This window comes from Leucoraja erinacea, unplaced genomic scaffold, assembly GCF_028641065.1.
Source record: "Leucoraja erinacea ecotype New England unplaced genomic scaffold, Leri_hhj_1 Leri_73S, whole genome shotgun sequence".
Lineage (NCBI taxonomy): Eukaryota > Metazoa > Chordata > Chondrichthyes > Rajiformes > Rajidae > Leucoraja > Leucoraja erinaceus.
The window spans coordinates 457569-482002 of record NW_026576663.1 but is presented as its reverse complement, the minus strand read 5'-3'; the positions used below and the strand labels follow the sequence as shown (position 1 = coordinate 482002).

At 43.1% G+C, this 24434-nt stretch overlaps 1 protein-coding gene across 1 annotated transcript in view; it reads left to right on the top strand.

The window, feature by feature from the left end:
* Positions 1 to 3682: 3682 nt before the first annotated feature.
* Positions 3683 to 24434, top strand: part of pde10a (phosphodiesterase 10A) — a 398667-nt gene continuing 377915 nt past the window's right edge. The window contains exon 1 of the mRNA XM_055631369.1: positions 3683 to 3981. Within this exon, the coding sequence (XP_055487344.1) occupies positions 3906 to 3981 (76 nt within the window). The 5' untranslated portion in view covers positions 3683 to 3905. The remainder of the gene's footprint in view (positions 3982 to 24434) is intronic.

Genomic DNA, 24434 nt, shown 5'->3' with positions numbered 1-24434 from the left:
AGACCTCATGTGCTAAATGGCCTAATTCTGATCCTATTACTTATGAACTTATAACTACAACCTTGTTAATACCCACATTTGACCTCCTGGATTTGTTCTAAAACAGGTTTTATATTCCCTTGCAGTGGTCAGCCCCAATAATTCTACCACGGGCAAATACATCTGTGGCAAGTCAATTGAGGATAAGCTCAAGTACTTTGGCCTCTCAACACCGGCAGCAAGGTCAAAATGACAGCTGTGTCTTTCAAGACTGAGACAGCTTGATCAGTAGCTACAGACTCACTTGATGTCTGGCGATGGCTTCCAACCAGAATACAATCTGTACTCTTGCTACTCGCACTGTTTCTTCATACTGCAGTTGAAGCAGTGGTACTAATTCATCAGGTGAAGGAAAGCAGTAAGTAGCAATTGGTAGGAGGTGTGTGCCTATATTAAATTATTAAACCTGTGGTCATGGACATTGTGATCTCTGGAATGAATGAAGAGAAGTCTCAGAACTACTCCCAACTCGTTGTATAAGACATGCAGGGGTCATAAGGGATAGGAGCAGGATTAGGCCATTCAGCCCATCAAATCAGCCCCGAAATTCAATCATGGCTGATCTATCTCTCCCTCTTAACCCCAATTATTGCTTTCTCCCCATAACCCCTGACACCCATACTAATCAACAATATATCTATCTCTGCCTTACAAAATATCCACTGATTGGCCTCTGCAGCCTTCTGTGGCAATGAATTCCACAGACTGCAATTGACTTTCCAGTGAGTGAGAATTGACCCAAAGATGGTGATATTGGTGTGATTTAGACTGGGATTCGTGTTATTAGTGTGATATAGACTGGGTGTTGCTCGAGTTGAATACGTCACATCTTTTCTCAGTCTATTCACAAACCAGGACAGATCAATGCGACTTTTGCAGTGTCAACTTGGTCTGTCTTTCTCAGGTCTAATTGCAACGTCACGTCAATGCCAGATAGTCTTTGCGTTTCTCTCAATTCGTGTTTCCCTTTTTGGACAAGCTTTGATGGGCTGTTTCACAAGGCAGTCGACTGACAACCAGGCTGCTGTTGAATCGGATATACATGAATAAATAATGAATCTTAATAAATGCAACTTAAACACTTGTCAAATAAACGCACCTATAGTTTTATGTACAGCTATAGGATCAATGGCAACTGTGATGAGACGTCAATAATCATAATACTTTATTGCTGAAATTAACTGTGTAATACACGAACATCTGGATGATTTCTGGTAATGGCTTAACAGTACACTGCGAATCTAACTTTATTTAAATAAATGCATTTAGAAAATTGGTGGAACATTTGGGTCCTTTGGGGTAACATATCTTAAAGCAGTTCAAATAGTAAAAGGACGTGGTCAAATGGAATATAATTCCCAAGGGACAAGCGGTTAATGATCATCAAGGGAGAAATAAGAATGCAAACGGCCTTACAATGAAGCAGCTTTTAGATTCAGATTAGAATAAAGCGGAGGAGGTTACAGAATTGTTTTTTGCAACATTTTATGATTTAAATATATACTTTATGAAATCCACGATTTATAAAAGGATATTTAAAATACTTCTTTTAGCATTTGTCCATGATGTTGTTTCATTTTCTCTGATTGTGTGAACGAGGTTTCTTTAAAAAAAAAAAAATCCCATTTGAGTCCCACTGGAAAAAAAGGGCTTCTTGTGTCGAAGCCACAGGATTGACGTCAATGGGTTTGACGTCAGCGGCTGCTCTACCAAACCTGAAATTGTGTTTGTCTTTGGGAAAGCAGTCGGCAGCTCGTCAATAAAGAGAGCTAGGCTGAGCAGAAAGAAATCGGCAATAAGACCAAGGAACCTCCCGGGAGGGGGAAGGACAAAGACATCCCACTTTATTCCCCCAATATTTCCCCTAATACTGGAATTTAAAAGTGCTTATCAATATCTAGCGCTTGGGAAATAGGTTGGTCTAATATAGAACAAAGCAGTTCTATCCAGAGAGCTGCTGCAGAATTGAAAATACAATTGATCTTACGGGATCGTTATTCTATCTCGTCAATAAATAAATACACTAACACAAAATACCCTACAATCCCATCTCTGATAGCAATCATGTGCCCTGACATCTCTATGGCCCCGTTTCACTTTGCGTTTGGTACTACTCTTGTTTTGAGTGCTGTGGGGGCGATTTCTGGCGGTAGAGGCACTATATAAACACAATGGGGTGATGACAGTTTTATCTACGCTCTGTATTTCATCAAATGTACTTCCATGCAAGATCCCGGAATGATCAAGTGCCGGCGCCGCATGCTTTGTGAATCGCGGTGCGTTTAACACTTTCAAGTAGCGAGAGCAGCGTCTGCAAACGGTCGCTCTCCTTTGGAACCCCATCCTCTCCGACACTGAAACCGCTGCTTAAAGAGACGCTAAACTGACCCCCCTCTCCCAAGAGGAAGCGCGTTATTCAGGAGTAGTGGGTAATTGAAGAAGGCCAGTCACTATCTCCAGAACATCAGATTAGACCCAAACTATCAAACTGCGCTGAATCATAGCACGGGGGCACACTTGACTTGAGAGAAGATATGTTTTTCAGATATTTGTGCAAATTTTAAAATATCAATAAGGAACTATGCAGCCTTTTATTCCAAGGTGCGGAAAAAGGATAAATGTGCGTTTTTGATAGTTCTGCGGTTTAAAACGCCGTCACCAATATGCATCATGTTGGCATTTCGCTATTATTTTTAATCAACTCCAATCCGGAGGGTGGTTTAACAAAGTTCTTGGTATTGGCCGAAGTCCACTGCGACGGTAGCTATGGCACAGGCTGTGATTTATCAATTCAGCTGCACTCTCAAAGGCATGAGGTGTCGGCTGTAGACGTCAATGCCCGCGGTGGACGTGAGCGCAGTGTATGTACAACTGTTGTTAGTCAGTCAGTCAGTCTGTGTGTATGCAGAGCCCAGCACCAACTTCCCGCCGGCATCTCTCAAACACACAACAAAAACCCACCGGCGGCTCAAGCAACTGCTGTGAAGAAGGGTCAGTCTGAAGAAGGGTCAGTCTCCACCCGCGATTCTCCCCAGAGATGCTGCTGCCTGTCCCGCTGAGTTACTCCTGCATCTTGTGTCTGAGTTTGTGAATGAGTGACTGCTTCGCCTCCCAAGATCGGCGTGACCTACGCGTGTGTTCCGGCCATTCGCCGTCCCAGCCAGGCGCTGATTTCTCTCACCTTTAAGGCAAACGTGTGTACGTTGTACTTCAGAGCCGCGATGAAGTGGACGGGCTAGTTTGTGTAAAAGGGTTCGGAGCATAAGGGGCGACTCCGGGGAAGCGAACACTGGCTGGCGCCGTGAAAAACCTGAAGGTGCCTTTGCAAAGAGGAGAGAACCCCAGGTTGGAAGAGGTCGTGGGAAGTCTGTGGAATAAGCGACCCCCCCGACAGGAGATACCCTCCCCACCCCTCACCCCTGTCGGCGGACTGGTCGTGTGTGTATCGCTGCTGATATTGGCTGGGTGGTGTGGTCTGCGGACGCTGCTGGACTGATATTCATCCCTCTGGTCGCTCGTCTCAGAGCTGGGAGCGAGTCCACGTCTGGACGTTGCAAGGACTTGCATTCCCGACTCTTCCCGTCTCTCGTCCGGCAAGATGGGAACATTGACCCTTGGAGCCCCGGTCACCAGAGGAAGGAGAGGAGAGGAGAGGAGAGGAGGTCCCGCCTCGACCCGTGAATGCCGAGCCCCGTCTCACTGCACCATCCATCCCCACCTGCAGAAAGTCCCAACCTCGCCTGACTCTCCAATCCTGCCCAGCCATTGAGCCAGCTGCACGCCACCCGACCCCCTCCAGGAGAAGAGGGCGAAATAAAACAAGGCAACTCAAACCCTTCCACCGCCAGAAACGCAATATCTCCACCATGTCGAAGAAACGGAAGACCCTTGAGGGATCCCTAGTCCGGGAGACGCCGCCAGCTCCAGGGGCGAAAGATCAAGGTAAGAGTCGAATGCACAAGGTGAATTTCCAACGAGTAGGGCCTATGTCCAGGAATGTACTGGCAGGGGATTGCTCCAGCTAGCTGTGCCAGCCAGCGCTCTGACCACTGCTTGTGCTGCTGTTCCAAGGTTTGTGCAACTTTGCTACTCGCCTGGATGCTGGAGCCGAGACACCAGCATCATCATAACAATCACCCCCATCGATTATCATTTATTTTTTTAAAAGGTTAGAGTGGTAGAACAGTTTGGCACAGCAGTTCGGGTCTCTCACTACGCAACCGAAGGCCTTGTAGAGGTGTACACTTTTGTTTTTTCAAATCTCGTTTAAATTCATTTTTCAGTCCATTTCTGGTGGGGTTTTATCGCAGCTGACGTCAACTGGCCAGAGTGCGTCACTGAGTGGGGAATGTAGGATACATCATGGGGTCTGTAAAAAAGACTTGATTTCCCAAAGGATCCCGTCTCCATCGCCCACTGCCTGGTTCCCCAAACAAGGTAGCCCGGAAAACAGAGTAGTGTTGATTTCACCTTCATTGGAAGCGGAACGTGACCAGCTCACGCACCAACAGGCGAGGGGCTGCAGATTTTATCCCAGCTAATTATCTCCCTCAATCAAAAGAGGGTATGGGCTCATGAAGTACACAGCCACGGATTGTGAACTCAACTGCGTACAAACAGAATCACCAGGAATAGGACAAATACCAAGTCAACCCTTGAAAAATAAACTCCCTTCCTCGGGCGAGAAAGTAATTCATTATGTGAGACCACTTTCCTCATTTTTATTTAATCCACCTGGGCCTACCCCGTGTAAGAATTGGTTTGGTGTCATTATAGCATTTCCATACAGTTGTGGACTTGAGCATGTTGTTGATTATAGTACTGCACCATCCTGACAGGCCCCCTTCTTGCAGATTCTCTTCTGACTGCTTGCTACCTCTGATTAGGATTATATTCATGTAATTTTATTTGTATACACATTTAAACACACATTCTGACGGTGTTTTTAGTCGCCCTGCAACATTCACTTTGAGTGATGCACTGAACTCATGGCATGTTTTATATTCTGGCATTATGTCAGATTAGTACAAAAAAACAAACAGGAGCTCGATACCTTCAGTGATTCTGCAATTTCTTTTCTCCCATTTAAAAACAGTTTTCTTTGTTAAATGCACCTTCCCGGCAAATGAAAGTTCGTCTTTTTCTCATGTTTAACAATTGAGACAGCTCGACTTTCAGATTAGTTTATTGTCACGTGTACCGAGGTACAGTGAAAAGCTTTTTGTTGCATGCTATCTGGTCAGCAGAAAGACAATACATGGTTACAATCGAACCATTTACAGTGTGTAGATACACGATAAGGGAATAACGTTTAGTCAATAGACAAATGGTGCAGGAGTAGGCCATTCGGCCCTTCGAGCCAGCACCGCCATTCAATGTGATCATGGCTGATCATCCCCAATCAGTACCCCGTTCCTGCCTTCTCACCATATCCCCTGACTCCGCTATTTTTAAGAGCCCTATCTAGCTCTTGCTTGAAAGCATCCAGAGAACCTGCCTCCACTGCCCACTGAGGCAGAGGATTCCACAGTGCAAGGTGAAGCCAGCAAAGTCCAATCAAGGGTAGTCCAAGGGTAGATATTAGTTCAGCACTGCTCTCTGGTTGTGGTAGGATGATTCATTGGCCTGATAACAGCTGGGAAGAAACTGTCCCTGAATCATGATAACCACATTCTTTGCCCCTTTGCGATTATTGTAGATTAAATATTCCAAACCACCATCAATCATTGGTAATGATAGGCCAATCCTAAATTAATTTTGGGGAAAGTTATACAAACATGTTTGCACTTACTTTGAAGACACAAGAAGACTTTGCAATTCTGAGATTTAGTAAAACGTAATTTTTAATAGAATGTAGAATATTTCAGACAAAATGTATTGATGTGAGAATGAATTGAGATAGTTGTGTGCTAGATTGATATATAGATAGATATAGTCTCAAGAAGGGTCTCATAGAAACATAGAAAATAGGTGCAGGAGGCCATTCGGCCCTTTGAGCCAGCACCGCCATTCATTGTGATCATGGCTGAACGTCCCCAATCAATAACCCGTGCCTGCCTTCTCCCCATATCCCTTGACTGCACTAGCCCCCAGAGCTCTATCTGACTCTCTCTTAAATCCACCTCCACTGCCCTCTGTGGCAGGGAATTCAACAAATTCACAACTCTCTGGGTGAAAAGGTTTTTTTACTCACCTCAGTCTTAAATGGCCTCCCCTTTATTCTAAGACTATGGCTCCTGGTTCTGGACTCGCCCAACATTGGGAACATTTTTCCTGCATCTAGCTTGTCCGACCCGAAACATCACCCATTCGTTTTCTCCAGAGATGCTGCCTGTCCAACGGAGTCACTCCAGCATTTTGTGTCTACCTATAGATAGATCGATATAGAGATGCAGCAGGGAAACAGGCTCTTCGGCCTACCGAGTCCATGCCAACCACCAGTTACCCATTTACACTTATAGAACAGTAGAGCACACAAACTGGCCCTTTGGCCCACATAGCCCGTGCCGAACATGATGCTCAAATAAATTAATCTTACCTGCCTCCACATCATCAATATCCCTACATTCCCTGTATATCCAGGCTCCTATGTAAAAGCCTTTTAAATATCACATTTGCCTCCACCACTGCCTCTGGCAGCGCGTACTGGGCACTCGCTCCCTCTGTGTGGGGAAAATAACTTGCCCTGAAATTGTTCTTGAAATGTTGTCCCTCACCTTAAGGGCACGCCCCCTAATCCTTAATATTTCCAGCCAAGGAAAAAGGTTCTGACTGTCATCGTTTTATATACTTCTGCCAGGTCCGGTGTTCCCGACAAAACAATCCAAGTCTCCAATCTCACCTTATAGCTAATGTGCTGTAATCCAGGCATCATTATGGTAAACTCATCCCATTAAGTTTTGGAGAGGATGTTTCCACCAGTGGGAGAGTCTAGGACTAGAGGGCACAGCCTCAGAATTAAAGGACATTTTTTCAGGGAGGTGATGAGGAAAATTCCTTTAATCAGAGGGTGTTGAATCTGTGGAATTCTTTGCCACAGAATGCCATGGAGGCCAAGGCAATGGATATTTTTAAGGCAGAGATAGATAGATTATTGATTGGTACGGGTGTCAGAGGTTATGGGGAGAAGGCAGGAGAATGGGGTTAGGAGGGAGAGAGATCAGCCATGATTGAATGGTGGAGTAGACTTGATGGGCCGAATGGCCTAATTCTGCTCCTATCACTTATGACCTTTATGACCTTACACATTAGGTGACATTTGTCAGCAATGAATTAACCTCCTGACCCACACACTTTTGGGGTTTGGGAGGAAACCAGGAGACCTGAGCAAAAGCCATGCGGTCACAGCGACAAGGGCAGTCTGCATTCAGACAGCACCAAAAGGTCAGGATGGAACAGAGGTCACTGATGCTGTGCGGCAGTGGGTCTATTAGTGCCACCCCAGTTGTGCAAATTAAAACAAAATGTTAATAAATGGTTGTTGCAACAACAGCAGAGTTGATAAGAAACATCAGTGGCGCAGCGGTGGAGATGCTGCCTCACAGCACCAGAGACCCAGGTTCAATCCTGGCTATGGGTGCTGCCTGGATGGAGTTTGGATGTTCTCCCCGTGACCTGCCTGCCTGCGTTTTCTCCTGGTGCTCCGGTTTCCTCCCACACTCCAAAGACGTACAGGTTTGTAGGTTAATTGGCATCTGTAAATTGTCCCTAGCGTGTGGGATGTAAAACTGGTGGTACAGGTGATCATTGGTCAGCGTGGACTCGGTGGGCCGAAGGGCCTGTTTCCAAGCTGTATCTCTGAAACTAAACTAAATAAAAAGTCGCAGCCTTCCAGTGTGTTTTATGTGAGTAAGCAAAGTGCAGGGTTCATTTTCCTTCCAGAAACGATAGAGAGATATTAAACATCTGGAAGATAGTTTTGTGGGTGACTACCTAAATTCAGCCGAGCAATCGACACTGAATGGACACGTTTCCTATTAGTAGGCTGCAGGTAATGCTCGTCTCAATTCATCGCCCAAAGCCAGATATGAAAGACCATCAATCAGTAACTCAGTGGGTCAGACAGCATCTCTGGAGAAAAGGAATAGGTGAGGTTTTGGGTCGACTGCCTTCTTCAGACTGATCTCGACCTGAAACTAAAAAAGGGTCTCAACCTGAAGAAGGGTTTCGGCCCGAAACGTTGCCTATTTCCTTCGCTCCATAGATGCTGCTGCACCCGCTGAGTTTCTCCAGCACTTTTGTCTACCATCTCAACCTGAAACGTCACCTATTCCTTTTCTCCAGAGATGCTGTCTGACCGAGTTACTCCAGCATTTTTTGTCTATCTTCGTTTAAACCAGCACCTGCAGTTCCTTCACACACTCTCACTGATTATACTTTGTTTTTTGCTTTTATCCTGGTCCAGTAATCAGCTTCCATTCAGTATTTGATAAAATAAGATTGGAAATCTTTGTTTTGAGGAGTCTGCTGATGTTGCACATACAGAATGCCACCAACCAATGTCTGCACAAGGCATCAACGAGTAAACAATGGTAGAGAAGTGGTTTACAAGTTTGCTGATTAAGCAGTCTTGTCCAATAGAAATTACTGACCAACTGTGGATGAAGTTGTAGTAACATTATTTTAAGTCATAAGTGATAGGTGCAGAATTATGCTATTAGGCCCAATATATTCTGCCATTCAATCATGCCTGATCTATCTTTCCTTCCTAATCCCATTCTCCTGCCTTCTCCCCATAACCCCTGACACCCGTACTGATCAAGAATCTATCTATCTATCCATGCCTTAAAAATATCCATTGGCTTGGCCTCCACGGCCTTCTGTGACAAAGAATTCCACAGATTCACCACCCTCTGACTAAAGAAATCCCTCCTCATCTCCTTCCTAAAGGATTGTCCTTTAATTCTGAGGCTACGCCCACTAGTCCTAGATTCTCCCACTGGTGGAAACATTGTCTCCACATCCACTCCATCCAAGCCTTTCACTATTCAGTATGTTTCAATCAGATTCCTCCCCTCATCCTTCTGAACTCCAGTGCTGGTGCCGACAAACGCTCATCGTAGGTTAACCTACTCATTCCTGGGATCATTCTTGTAAATCTCCTCTGATCCCTCTCCAGAGTCAGCACATCCTTCCTCAGATATGGTGCTCAGAATTGCTCACAATATTCCAAAGGTGGCCTTACCAGTGCCTTATAGAGCCTCAACATTACATCCCTGTTTTTGTATACAAGCCCTCTTGAAATAAATGCTAGCATAGAGTCATCCAGCACAGAAACAGGCCCTTCATCCCAACTTATCCATGGCAACCAAGGTGCCCACATGCACTGATCTAAGTAACCCAAAGCTATTTTAGCAATACTGCCACCTTGGACATTCTGATTCTAACGTTTCACATTTGGGCCGAGATGCTGGGGTTGATAGTATTATCAGACAAGTAATTAGCACTTCCATACGGCTTCCCTCCATCTGCACTTTTAATGATGCTGTGATTTTTTTTTTAAACATCATATTAAGAAAGCATTTAGTGTTAATGTTCTCTCGTTGAAAGCAATAATTTATTGTCTTAAGAAAATCAGTAATAGATTTGCTAGCCAGCTTTTATGATTTTTCTGAGTCAATAGACAATATGTGCAGGAGTAGGCCATTTGGCCCGTCGAGCCATTCAATGTGATCATGGCTGATCATCCCCAATCAGTAACCCCGTTCCTGCCTTCTCCCCTTATCCCCTGACTCCACAATTTTTAAGAGCCCTATCTAGCTCTCTCTTGAAAGTATCCAGCGAACCTGCCTCCACCTGAGGCAGATAATTCCACAGACTCACAACTCTCTGTGAGAAAAAGTGTTTCCTCGTCTCCATTCTAAATGGCTTACTCCTTATTCTTAAACTGTGGCCCCTGGTTCTGGACTCCCCCAACATCGGGAACATGTTTCCTGCCTCTAGCGTGTCCAAGCCCTTAACAATCTTATATGTTTCAATGAGATCACCTCTCATCCTTCTAAACTCCAGAGTGTACAAGCCCAGCTGCTCCATTCTCTCAGCATATGACAGTCCCGCCTGGTGGGAATTTGTGGTGGAAACAGTAACTTCAGAGATTTCAATTGTTGCCCGTTGCAAGAGAGATAATGTGTTTGCTTGAATTTCGCTTTCAAGTATTGTTGCCTATTTCTGAGGGGGCAAAAAAAATTGTAGCACACTTGGGTGTCATGGTGGCACAGTGGTAGAGTTGCTGCCTCACAGCGTCAGAGACCCGTGTTCGATCCAGACTATGGGTGCTGTCTGTACAGAGTTCGTACGTCCCCCCTGTGACCGTGGGTTTTCTCCAGGAGCTCCGGTTTATTTTTATTTATTTTATTTTATTATTTATTTCGAACAGAATCAAAGAATAAAAAGCAAGTGTGAAACAGCATACAAAAAACAAAAGAAGAATATTTATAAAGTGTCATAAACAATATCTATAAATAAATGAAATCATATGTGTCCAAAAAGGAGCAGGAAGAAGCCAAAGCTTATTAATTTCCACCCCTTATTCAACTGCTTGTAATTATCTTATACACATTTAGCAGCTTATGTACACCATATGTACACCAGCCACTATATGTACACCATATGTACACCAGCCACTATATGTACACCATATGTACACCAGCCACTATATGAACACCAATGTATTTACATTTAAACACTAATCAAATATTTACAAAGCCATACAAAAAAAAGAAAAAGAAAATAAAAAAACCCTCATATACTATACAGTATCTTAGTCATATATACAACCTATCACTCTATAATCACCCTTCCCAATACAATCAGTATAACAAATATCCCACTCACAATCACCTATCCTCATCCCAATATCCTTTTAAACAAGTGTTTTTGTATATCTTTTTAAACTGAATTATGCTTGTGCTAAGTTTTATCTCCTGTTCCAGACCATTCCACAAATTCACACCACAGATTGCTACGCACATACTTTTAAGAGTTGTTCTGACATTGAGTTTTTTTTAATTATGTTCCCCACTCGAATTATACCCACCCTGTCTTTCCATAAACAGTTGTTGTATATTTCTTGGAAGTAAATTATTTCTTGCTTTGTACATGATTTGGTTTCATCCGACACTCCAAAGGCATGTCCGGGTTTATAGGTTAACTGGCTTGGCAAAATTGTCCCCAGTGTGTGTCGGATTGTGTTAGTGTGCAGGGATCACTGGTCGGCGCAGACTCGGTGGGAAGAAGGGCCTGTTTCCTCACTGTATCTCTCAACTAAACTAAACTTTTCAAAAAGATTCAAAGGCTAATGCATCAAATCGGCCACAAGGAAAAATAACTCAATTCTCTAAAAAACGACTTGTTCCCTCGAAGGCTCATTACAAGTTTACACCGGCATATTAAATAGGATGAAGTTAATTGCTTTATGCTATGACCTCCATTCTGACACTAAATCTCCCTATATAATTCCCAGTAGTTCAAAATAAAATAAAAAACTGCAGATGGTGGAAATGTGAAATAAAAGCAGAAAACACACCAGGTCAAGTCACATCTGTAAAAAGTAAAACAGATTTGTTTCAGATCAAAGACCCTTCATCAGAACTGAGAAAATGTTATGAAATAATTAGCATACTTACCGTAATTGACAGTTGGACCAGCTGCAACACTAAAGTAACATTTGCATTTGTAATAATATGAAATAAAACATCCTACCTCACTTCGAATGCATTCATCAGATAATTTGTAACTCCAATGCACAGAGACTTTAGAACAGGTAACGTTTAAGAAAGAGCTGCAGATGCTGGAAAAATCGAAGGTAGACAGAAATGCTGGAGAAATTCAGCGGGTGAGGCAGCATCTATGGAGCGAAGGAATAGGTGATGTTTCGGGCCGACCTTCGCTCCATAGGTGCTGCCTCACCCTCTGAGTTTCCCCAGCATTTTTGTCTACCTTCATGAGCCAAGAGTATTTAATGTAATATGTACTGAAAATGGAACAAATTCTTACTTCCAGCAGCATAACTAGTTTGTAAACACAGTACCATAGACATAGAAAAGTTCAATAACCTAAAAAATAATATTATTAGTGCAAAAAAAGTCCCAAAGTCCCTTGTATAACAAGACAGTTCATAGTTTGTAGGTTATTTGGTGATTGTAGTGTTCAAGAGCTATTGGTTACTGGGAGGAAGGTTCCTCAGGTAATGGGTTTCCGACTCCTGAACCTTTGTTCCCATACCAGGAGTGAATTGGGAGCGTAGCCAGGTTGACAATGCCGGCTCCCTCTTTGAGGTAGCTCCTCCCATACATCCCTTCGAAGGTGGGGAAGGTCAGTAGGCATGATGGACCTGGTGGTGACTGCCACGTTTTGGAATCTCCTTCGTTCCTGGGTGTTTGAGTTACCTAACCAGGCCATGATGGTACTAGACAAGATGTTCCCTACCATATCCCTGTAGGTTTATTGCTTAATGCTAAGGAGAGAGAGGGATGTGATGTTAAAGAAGGAATTTCAGTGCTTGGAGCTTCACCGGGAAACATAGAAGACCCCAAAAGCAAAGGGTTTGGCACATCCACTAGCTAATAGGAAGAGATTTCTGTGCATTCAATATCGAGTAAAGGAATAATCATCGTGCATAATAATTCAGGGAGAGTGGCTGTGGGGTGGAACTGAAAAGCATCACTCCAGCAAAAATCATATAGAAGAAACCATTTTGTATTCTATTACCAATGCTATTTCTTCTGCATTGCAGACTTTCAGTGCATTAGATATTAAATGAAGATTTTTATTTCAATTAAATATTGTTTCCGAATAGAAAACATTAATAGGTGTGCAAAACTTTCTGTATTGCTTTGCACAAGCAGGTATTCATCATGACAGTTATATTTTATTAAATTCTTCTACTGGTAAGGAGTGGGAAGTAGAATTATTCAATACTGGTGCTATTGTTATTTCAGTTAAGGTATTTGGACTCTGCAATTGAAAACAAATCGATTTTTAAACGACACTAAAGTAGATGGTATAATTGATACCAGGAATGGAGTGACAAAATGCAACAAGGTGTTTATCAATGCGCTGAATTAGCATGTGTGTTATCAAATTAATTTAAAAAGGGGCAGACATATGAATTGAGCATTTTATACAACTGATAAAGAAATCCATGACTGCTTCGAAACTAAAGACTGAGTTACTCCAGCATTTTGTGTCGATCTTCATTGTACCTTCATTGGTTAAGTGACAATAAACATGAACTTGAAATAGGACAATGTGTATAGATGCAGATTCCCATATAAATTGAATTCATTATATTTATTCCCATATAAATTTAATGCTGGTTAACAAAACCTTAAACATGCATATGGAATATCAGGTACACAAAAAAGCTGTAGAAACTCAGCGGGTGCAGCAGCATCTATGGAGCGAAGGAAATAGGCAACGTTTCGGGCCGAAATCCTTCTTCAGACTGATCGGGGGCGGGGGTGGGCGAGTATGGCCTATGTCCAGGAATGTACTGGCAGGGGATTGCTCCAGCTAGCTGTGCCAGCCAGCGCTCTGACCACTGCTTGTGATGCTGTTCCAAGGTTTGTGCAACTTTGCTACTCGCCTGGATGCTGGAGCCGAGACACCAGCATCATCATAACAATCACCCCCATCGATTATCATTTATTTTTTTAAAAGGTTAGAGTGGTAGAACAGTTTGGCACAGCAGCTCGGGTCTCTCACTACGCAACCGAAGGCCTTGTAGAGGTGTACACTTTTGTTTTTTACAAATGTCGTTTAAATTCATTTTTCAGTCCATTTCTGGTGGGGTTTTATCGCAGCTGACGTCAACTGGCCAGAGTGCGTCACTGAGTGGGGAATGTAGGATAAATCATGGGGTCTGTAAAAAAGACTTGATTTCCCAAAGGATCCCGTCTCCATCGCCCACTGCCTGGTTCCCCAAACAAGGTAGCCCGGAAAACAGAGTAGTGTTGATTTCACCTTCATTGGAAGCGGAACGTGACCAGCTCACGCACCAACAGGCGAGGGTCTGCAGAATTTATCCCAGCTAATTATCTCCCTCAATCAAAAGAGGGTATAGGCTCATGAAGTACACAGCCACGGATTGTGAACTCAACTGCGTACAAACAGAATCACCAGGAATAGGACAAATACCAAGTCAACCCTTGAAAAATAAACTCCCTTCCTCGGGCGAGAAAGTAATTCATTATGTGAGACCACTTTCCTCATTTTTATTTAATCCACCTGGGCCTACCCCGTGTAAGAATTGGTTTGGTGTCATTATAGCATTTCCATACAGTTGTGGACTTGAGCATGTTGTTGATTATAGTACTGCACCATCCTGACAGGCCCCCTTCTTGCAGATTCTCTTCTGACTGCTTGCTACCTCTGATTAGGATTATATTCATGTAATTTTATTTGTATACACATTTAAACACACATTCTGACGGTGTTTTTAGTCGCCCTGCAACATTCACTTTGAGTGATGCACTGAACTCATGGCATGTTTTATATTCTGGCATTATGTCAGATTAGTACAAAAAAACAAACAGGAGCTCGATACCTTCAGTGATTCTGCAATTTCTTTTCTCCCATTTAAAAACAGTTTTCTTTGTTAAATGCACCTTCCCTGCAAATAAAAGTTCGTCTTTTTCTCATGTTTAACAATTGAGACAGCTCGACTTTCAGATTAGTTTATTGTCACGTGTACGAGGTACAGTGAAAAGCTTTTTGTTGCGTGCTATCTGGTCAGCAGAAAGACAATACATGGTTACAATCAAACCATTTACAGTGTGTAGATACACGATAAGGGAATAACGTTTAGTCAATAGACAAATGGTGCAGGAGTAGGCCATTCGGCCATTCGAGCCAGCACCGCCATTCAATGTGATCATGGCTGATCATCCCCAATCAGTACCCCGTTCCTGCCTTCTCCCCATATCCCCTGACTCCGCTATTTTTAAGAGCCCTTTCTAGCTCTTGCTTGAAAGCATCCAGAGAACCTGCCTCCACTGCCCTCTGAGGCAGAGGATTCCACAGTGCAAGGTGAAGCCAGCAAAGTCCAATCAAGGGTAGTCCAAGGGTAGATATTAGTTCAGCACTGCTCTCTGGTTGTGGTAGGATGATTCATTGGCCTGATAACAGCTGGGAAGAAACTGTCCCTGAATCATGATAACCACATTCTTTGCCCCTTTGTGATTATTGTAGATTAAATATTCCAAACCACCATCAATCATTGGTAATGATAGGCCAATCCTAAATTAATTTTGGGGAAAGTTATACAAACATGTTTGCACTTACTTTGAAGACACAAGAAGACTTTGCAATTCTGAGATTTAGTAAAATGTAATTTTTAATAGAATGTAGAATATTTTAGACCAAATGTATTGATTTGAGAATGAATTGAGATAGTTGTGTGTTTGATTGATATATATATATAGATATAGTCTCAAGAAGGGTCTCATAGAAACATAGAAAATAGGTGCAGGAGGCCATTCGGCCCTTCGAGCCAGCACCGCCATTTGTTGTGATCATGGCTGAACGTTCCCAATCAATAACCCGTGCCTGCCTTCTCCCTATATCCCTTGATTCCACTAGCCCCTAGAGCTCTATCTGACTCTCTCTAAAATCCACCCAGTGACTTGGCCCCCACTGCCCTCTGTGGCAGGGAATTTCACAACTCTCTGGGTGAAAAAGTTTTTTCTCACCTCAGTCTTAAATGGCCTCCCCTTTATTCTAAGACGATGGCTCCTGGTTCTGGACTCGCCCAACATTGGGAACATTTTTCCTGCATCTAGCTTGTCCGACCCGAAACATCACCCATTCGTTCTCTCCAGAGATGCTACCTGTCCAACGGAGTCACTCCAGCATTTTGTGTCTACCTATAGATAGATCGATATAGAGATGCAGCAGGGAAACAGGCTCTTCGGCCTACCGAGTCCATGCCAACCACCAGTTACCCATTTACACTTATAGAACAGTAGAGCACACAAACTGGCCCTTTGGCCCACATAGCCCGTGCCGAACATGATGCTCAAATAAATTAATCTTACCTGCCTCCACATCATCAATATCCCTACATTCCCTGTATATCCAGGCTCCTATGTAAAAGCCTTTTAAATGTCACATTTGCCTCCACCACTGCCTCTGGCAGCGCGTACTGGGCACTCACTCCCTCTGTGTGGGGAAAATAACTTGCCCTGAAATTGTTCTTGAAATGTTGTCCCTCACCTTAAGGACACACCCCCTAATCCTTAATATTTCCAGCCAAGGAAAAAGGTTCTGATTGTCATCGTTTTATGTACTTCTGCCAGGTCCGGTGTTCCTGACAAAACAATCCAAGTCTCCAATCTCACCTTATAGCTAATGTGCTGTAATCCAGGCATCATTATGGTAAACTCATCCCATTAAGTTTTCCCCCCACATTCTCATCAACTCTACCCCCCCCCAGATTTATCCACTCAATTACTTGGATGGAGTGAATGTGGAGAGGATGTTTCCACCAGTGGGAGAGTCTAGGACTAGAGGGCACAGCCTCAGAATTAAAGGACATTCTTTCAGGAAGGTGATGAGGAGAAGTTCCTTTAATCAGCGGGCGTTGAATCTGTGGAATTCTTTGCCACAGAATGCCATGGAGGCCAAGGCAATGGATATTTTTTAAGGCAGAGATAGATAGATTATTGATTGGTACGGGTGTCAGAGGTTATGGAGAGAAGGCAGGAGAATGGGGTTAGGAGGGAGAGATAGATCAGCCATGATTGAATGGTGGAGTAGACTTGATGGGCCGAATGGCCTAATTCTGCTCCTATCACTTATGACCTTATGGCCTTATGACCTTACACATTAGGGGACATTTGTCAGCAATGAATTAACCTCCTGACCCACACACTTTTGGGGTTTGGGAGGAAACCAGGAGACCTGAGCAAAAGCCATGCGGTCACAGGGACAAGGGCAGTCTGCATTCAGACAGCACCAAAAGGTCAGGATGGAACAGAGGTCGCTGATGCTGTGCGGCAGTGGGTCTAGTAGTGCCACCCCAGTTGTGCAAATTAAAACAAAATGTTAATAAATGGTTGTTGCAACAACAGCAGAGTTGATAAGAAACATCAGTGGCGCAGCGGTGGAGTTGCTGCCTCACAGCACCAGAGACCCAGGTTCAATCCTGACTATGGGTGCTGCCTGTATGGAGTTTGGATGTTCTCCCCGTGACCTGCCTGCCTGCGTTTTCTCCTGGTGCTCCGGTTTCCTCCCACACTCCAAAGACGTACAGGTTTGTAGGTTAATTGGCATCTGTAAATTGTCCCTAGCGTGTGGGATGTAAAACTGGTGGTACAGGTGATCATTGGTCAGCGTGGACTCGGTGGGCCGAAGGGCCTGTTTCCAAGCTGTATCTCTGAAACTAAACTAAATAAAAAGTCGCAGCCTTCCAGTGTGTTTTATGTGAGTAAGCAAAGTGCAGGGTTCATTTTCCTTCCAGAAACGATAGAGAGATATTAAACATCTGGAAGATAGTTTTGTGGGTGACTACCTAAATTCAGCCGAGCAATCGACACTGAATGGACACGTTTCCTATTAGTAGGCTGCAGGTAATGCTCGTCTCAATTCATCGCCCAAAGCCAGATATGAAGGACCATCAATCAGTAACTCAGCGGGTCAGACAGCATCTCTGGAGAAAAGGAATAGGTGAGGTTTTGGGTCGACTGCCTTCTTCAGACCGATCTCGACCTGAAACTAAAAAAGGGTCTCAACCTGAAGAAGGGTTTCGGCCCGAAACGTTGCCTATTTCCTTCGCTCCATAGATGCTGCTGCACCCGCTGAGTTTCTCCAGCACTTTTGTCTACCATCTCAACCTGAAACGTCACCTATTCCTTTTCTCCAGAGATGCTGTCTGACCGAGTTACTCCAGCATGTTTTGTCTATCTTCGTTTAAACCAGCACCTGCAGTTCCTTCACACACTCTCACTGATTATACTTTGTTTTTTTGCTTTTATCCTGGTCCAGTAATCAGCTTCCATTCAGTATTTGATAAAATAAGATTGGAAATCTTTGTTTTGAGGAGTCTGCTGATGTTGCACATACAATATGCCACCAACCAATGTCTGCACAAGGCATCAACGAGTAAACAATGGTAGAGAAGTGGTTTACACGTTTGCTGATTAAGCAGTCTTGTCCAATAGAAATTACTGACCAACTGTGGATGAAGTTGTAGTAACAACATTTTAAGTCATAGTGATAGTTGCAGAATTAGGCTATTCGGCCCAATATATTCTGCCATTCAATCATGCCTGATCTATCTTTCCTTCCTAACCCCATTCTCCTGCCTTCTCCCCATAACTCCTGACACCCATACTGATCAAGAATCTATCTATCTATCCATGCCTTAAAAATATCCATTGGCTTGGCCTCCACGGCCTTCTGTGACAAAGAATTCCACAGATTCACCACCCTCTGACTAAAGAAATCCCTCCTCATCTCCTTCCTAAAGGATTGTCCTTTAATTCTGAGGCTACGCCCACTAGTCCTAGATTCTCCCACTGGTGGAAACATCCTCTCCACATCCACTCCATCCAAGCCTTTCACTATTCAGTATGTTTCAATGAGATTCTCCCCCTCATTCTTCTGAACTCCAATGCTGGTGCCGACATTTTAGCAATACGAGTATAGTTCACATATATATTTACTTACTTCACATATCTTTAACTAATTTAAAAAGTAAAATGGCCCCATTGATCAAAATGTACATACATTTATTTTTACCATACCAATTTGAAGAAGGGTCTCGACTTGAAAACGTCACTCATTCCTTTTTTCCAGAATGCTGTCTGACCCGCTGAGTTACTCCAGCTTTTTGTGTCTATCCCCAATTTACACATACATGCACCATGCAGATGAGTATTGAAATGACATACATATTTGGTAATGATTATTACTCATCCCTTTTGATCAGAAATACAGTTTATGCATGGACTGATTCTCATTTAGTCACAGGTGGTTAGTAACTAACAAATTGAAGCATGTTGGTTTCAAGCATTGTACTCATTCTGTAAGGTGCTTCCAGCTGGATTTATTCTGCCACCTTGGACATTCTGATTCTAACGTTTCACATTTGGGCCGATACTAGGGTTGATAGTATTATCAGACAAGTAATTAGCACTTCCATACGGCTTCCCTCCATCTGCACTTTTAATGATGCTGTGATTTTTTTTTTAAACATCATATTAAGAAAACATTAAGTGTTAATGTTCTCTCATTGAAAGCAATAATTTATTGTCTTAAGAAAATCAGTAATAGATTTGCTAGCCAGCTTTTATGATTTTTCTGAGTCAATAGACAATATGTGCAGGAGTAGGCCATTTGGCCCGTCGAGCTATTCAATGTGATCATGGCTGATCATCCCCAATCAGTAACCCCGTTCCTGCCTTCACCCCTTATCCCCTGACTCCACAATTATTAAGAGCCCTATCTAGCTCTCTCTTGAAAGTATCCAGCGAACCTGCCTTCACCTGAGGCAGATAATTCCACAGACTCACAACTCTCTGTGAGAAAAAGTGTTTCCTCGTCTCCATTCTAAATGGCTTACTCCTTATTCTTAAACTGTGGCCCCTGGTTCTGGACTCCCCCAACATCGGGAACATGTTTCCTGCCTCTAGCGTGTCCAAGCCCTTAACAATCTTATATGTTTCAATGAGATCACCTCTCATCCTTCTAAACTCCAGAGTGTACAAGCCCAGCTGCTCCATTCTCTCAGCATATGACAGTCCCGCCTGGTGGGAATTTGTGGTGGAAACAGTCACTTCAGAGATTTCAATTGTTGCCCGTTGCAAGAGAGATAATGTGTTTGCTTGAATTTTGCTTTCAAGTATTGTTGCCTATTCTGAGAGGGCAAAACAAATTGTAGCACACTTGGGTGTCATGGTGGCACAGTGGTAGAGTTGCTGCCTCACAGCGTCAGAGACCCGTGTTCGATCTAGACTATGGGTGCTGTCTGTACAGAGTTCGTACGTCCCCCCTGTGACCGTGGGTTTTCTCCAGGAGCTCCGGTTTATTTTTATTTATTTTATTTTATTATTTATTTTGAACAGAATCAAAGAATAAAAAGCAAATGTGAAACAGCATACAAAAAACAAAAGAAGAATATTTATAAAGTGTCATAAACAATATCTATAAATAAATGAAATCATATGTGTCCAAAAAGGAGCAGGAAGAAGCCAAAGCTTATTAATTTCCACCCCTTATTCAACTGCTTGTAATTATCTTATACACATTTAGCAGCTTATGTACACCATATGTACACCAGCCACTACATGTACACCATATGTACACCAGCCACTATATGTACACCAAATTATTTACATTTGAACACTAATCAAATATTCACAAAGCCATACAAAAAAAAGAAAAAGAAAATAAAAAACCCTCATATACTATACAATATCTTAGTCATATATACAACCTATCACTCTATAATCACCCTTCCCAATACAATCAGTATAACAAATATCCCACTCACAATCACCTATCCTCGTCCCAATATCCCTTTAAAGAAGTATTTTTGTACATCTTTTTAAACTGAATTATGCTTGTGCTAAATTTTATCTCCTGTTCCAGACCATTCCACAAATTCACACCACAGATTAGATTAGATTAGACTTTATTAATCCCCTTATTCAGGGGAAATTCAGATGTCCTTGCAGCACACTAATAAAAATACAACATAGCATTCAAGAAGAAATTCAACACCAAAACACAAAAACATCCCCCCACAGTGGGAAGGCACAAAGTCCAGTCCCCATCCTCTTGTCCACCCAGAGTCGGGTCTATCAAGGCCTCCACAGTCGGCGCCTCGGCGCCCGATGTTCTCGCTGGGTGATGGTGCTCCGGCGTCGGGAGAACCCTCAGCGGCTTGAGGTGCCAGGAACGGCCGCCTTCCCACCGGAGATTGCTATGCACATACTTTTAAGAGTTGTTCTGACATTGAGTTTCTTTTAATTATGTTCCCCTCTCAAATTATACCCACCCTGTCTTTCCATAAACAGTTTTTGTATATTTCTTGGAAGTAAATTATTTCTTGCTTTGGACATGATTTGGTTTCATCCGACACTCCAAAGGCATGTCCGGGTTTGTAGGTTAACTGGCTTGGCAAAATTGTCCCCAGTGTGTGGCGGACTGCGGGGGTGATGCGCCGTTGTGTATGGCTGCTCCTCCTGCAGTCCGTCCTTTCACCCTTTTTTATTTTTATTTTTAGTCCTGTCCGTACAAAATGTTTATTGGAGGTCTTCTTTTATGTGGTGGGGGGTGGGGGAAGGGGTAAACTGTTTTAATCCCAGTCCTACCTGGTCGGAGATGCGGTTTTCTTCCGAACCGCTTCTTCGTCCTCTCTGTGCGGCCTACCATCGAGCTGGAGCGGCGCTGGAGCGACGATTCCTGCCGGGACTATAGCTTCGCCGGCGGTGCAGATGCTGGGACACCAACATCGTTGAGCTGCGGCTGCAGAGCGTCCAGCCGCGGGCGGGCGGCACTGGATTTCAACACCGCGGGGCCTGGTGTCCGAGTTCGCCAGTGTCAGAGGTCTGGCCAGCGCGGCCCGAGAACTTTGGACATTGCAGTCTTCAGGGAGGAAGCGGCCGCTTCAGTCCAGGCCGCTGAAGAATGTTCACCTGACGCCGATGATCCATCTTCGCGCAGAGGGCCTCTAAACATCGAGTTGGCTGAGGAGGCCACATATAGACCACGACCTCGGGTGGACTATGAGGGGGAGAACTGGATATTTTTAGTGCCTTCCCTCACAGTGAATTCTGCTGTGGGGGGATGTTTCTTGTTGATTTCTATAGTGTACAGTTCTGTGTCTTTTTTTTTCTTTTTTTTTTTTTTTTTCTTTTTCTTTTTTTATTTTGTATGGATTTATTGACATTTCATCTGTTCAATTAGTTTAATCAATCTCTGTAAAGCACTTTGGTTCAAATTGATTTTGTAGAAAACTGCTATATAAATAAACATATATATATATATATATATATATATATATCACTGGTCAGCGGGGCAGAAGGGCCCGTTTCCTCACTCAACTAAACTAAAGTTTTAAAAAAGATTCAAAGGCTAATGCCACAAGGAAAAATAACTCAATTCTCTAAAAAACGACTTGTTCCCTCGAAGGCTCATTACAAGTTTACACCGGCATATTAAATAGGATGAAGTTAATTGCTTTATGCTATGACCTCCATTCTGACACTAAATCTCCCTATATAATTCCCAGTAGTTCAAAATAAAATAAAAAACTGCAGATGGTGGAAATGTGAAATAAAAGCAGAAAACACACCAGGTCAAGTCACATCTGTAAAAAGTAAAACAGATTTGTTTCAGATCAAAGACCCTTCATCAGAACTGAGAAAATGTTATGAAATAATTAGCATACTTACCGTAATTGACAGTTGGACCAGCTGCAACACTAAAGTAACATTTGCATTTGTAATAATATGAAATAAAACATCCTACCTCACTTCGAATGCATTCATCAGATAATTTGTAACTCCAATGCACAGAGACTTTAGAACAGGTAACGTTTAAGAAAGAGCTGCAGATGCTGGAAAAATCGAAGGTAGACAGAAATGCTGGAGAAATTCAGCGGGTGAGGCAGCATCTATGGAGCGAAGGAATAGGTGATGTTTCGGGCCGACCTTCGCTCCATAGGTGCTGCCTCACCCTCTGAGTTTCCCCAGCATTTTTGTCTACCTTCATGAGCCAAGAGTATTTAATGTAATATGTACTGAAAATGGAACAAATTCTTACTTCCAGCAGCATAACTGGTTTGTAAACACAGTACCATAGACATAGAAAAGTTCAATAACCTAAAAAATAATATTATTAGTGCAAAAAAAGTCCCAAAGTCCCTTGAATAACAAGACAGTTCGTAGTTTGTAGGTTATTTGGTGATTGTAGTGTTCAAGAGCTATTGGTTACTGGGAGGAAGGTTCCTCAGGTAATGGGTTTCCGACTCCTGAACCTTTGTTCCCATACCGGGAGTGAATTGGGAGCGTAGCCAGGTTGACAATGCCGGCTCCCTCTTTGAGGTAGCTCCTCCCATACATCCCTTCGAAGGTGGGGAAGGTCAGTAGGCATGATGGACCTGGTGGTGACTGCCACGTTTTGGAATCTCCTTCGTTCCTGGGTGTTTGAGTTACCTAACCAGGCCATGATGGTACTAGACAAGATGTTCCCTACCATATCCCTGTAGGTTTATTGCTTAATGCTAAGGAGAGAGAGGGATGTGATGTTAAAGAAGGAATTTCAGTGCTTGGAGCTTCACCGGGAAACATAGAAGGCCCCAAAAGCAAAGGGTTTGGCACATCCACTAGCTAATAGGAAGAGATTTCTGTGCATTCAATATCGAGTAGAGGAATAGTCATCGTGCATAATAATTCAGGGAGAGTGGCTGTGGGGTGGAACTGAAAAGCATCACTCCAGCAAAAATCATATAGAAGAAACTATTTTGTATTCTATTACCAATGCTATTTCTTCTGGATTGCAGACTTTCAGTGCATTAGATATTAAATGAAGACTTTTATTTCAATTAAATATTGTTTCAGAATAGAAAACATTAATAGGTGTGCAAAACTTTCTGTATTGCTTTGCACAAGCAGGTATTCATCATGACAGTTATATTTTATTAAATTCTTCAACTGGTAAAGAGTGGGAAGTAGAATTATTCTATACTGGTGCTATTGTTATTTCAGTTAAGGTATTTGGACTTTGCAATTGAAAACAAATCGATTTTTAAATGACACTAAAGTAGATGGTATAATGACACTAAAGTAGATGGTATACTCTTTGGAGTTTAGAAGAATGAGAGACGATCTCATTGAAACATATAAGATCGTGAGGGGCCTTGATTGGGTGGATGCCCCGAGGATGTTCCCAATGATCGGGGAAACTAGAACTAGGGGACATAGTTGCAGAATAAGGGGGGGCTCTTTTAAAACTGAGATGAGGAAGAACTTCTTCACCCAGAGGGTGGTTAATTTATGGAATTCACTGCCCCAGGGAGCAGTGGAAGCAGAAACTTTAAATATATTTAAGACTAAAATAGATGGTTTTTTAGCTGCCAAGGGGATAAGGGGCTACGGGGAGAGGGCAGGGATATGGACCTAGGTATGGTTAGTATAGTAAGACCTGAGTGATCTCCTGGACAAGTGTCGATCGCCTAGATTGGGGTCGGAGAGGAATTTCCCGGATTTTTTTCCCGAATTGGACCTGGGTTTTTATCCGGTTTTTTGCCTCCCCCAGGAGATCACGAGGTTCTTGGGGTGGAAGGGGTGATAGCGGTATAAAGGGGAGGGTAGTGTCTTGTGTTCTGTGTCTTGTGTCTACTGTTTGTGGGTAAGTGTGTCTGTTTAGTGTTCAGCCATGAGCGAATGGCG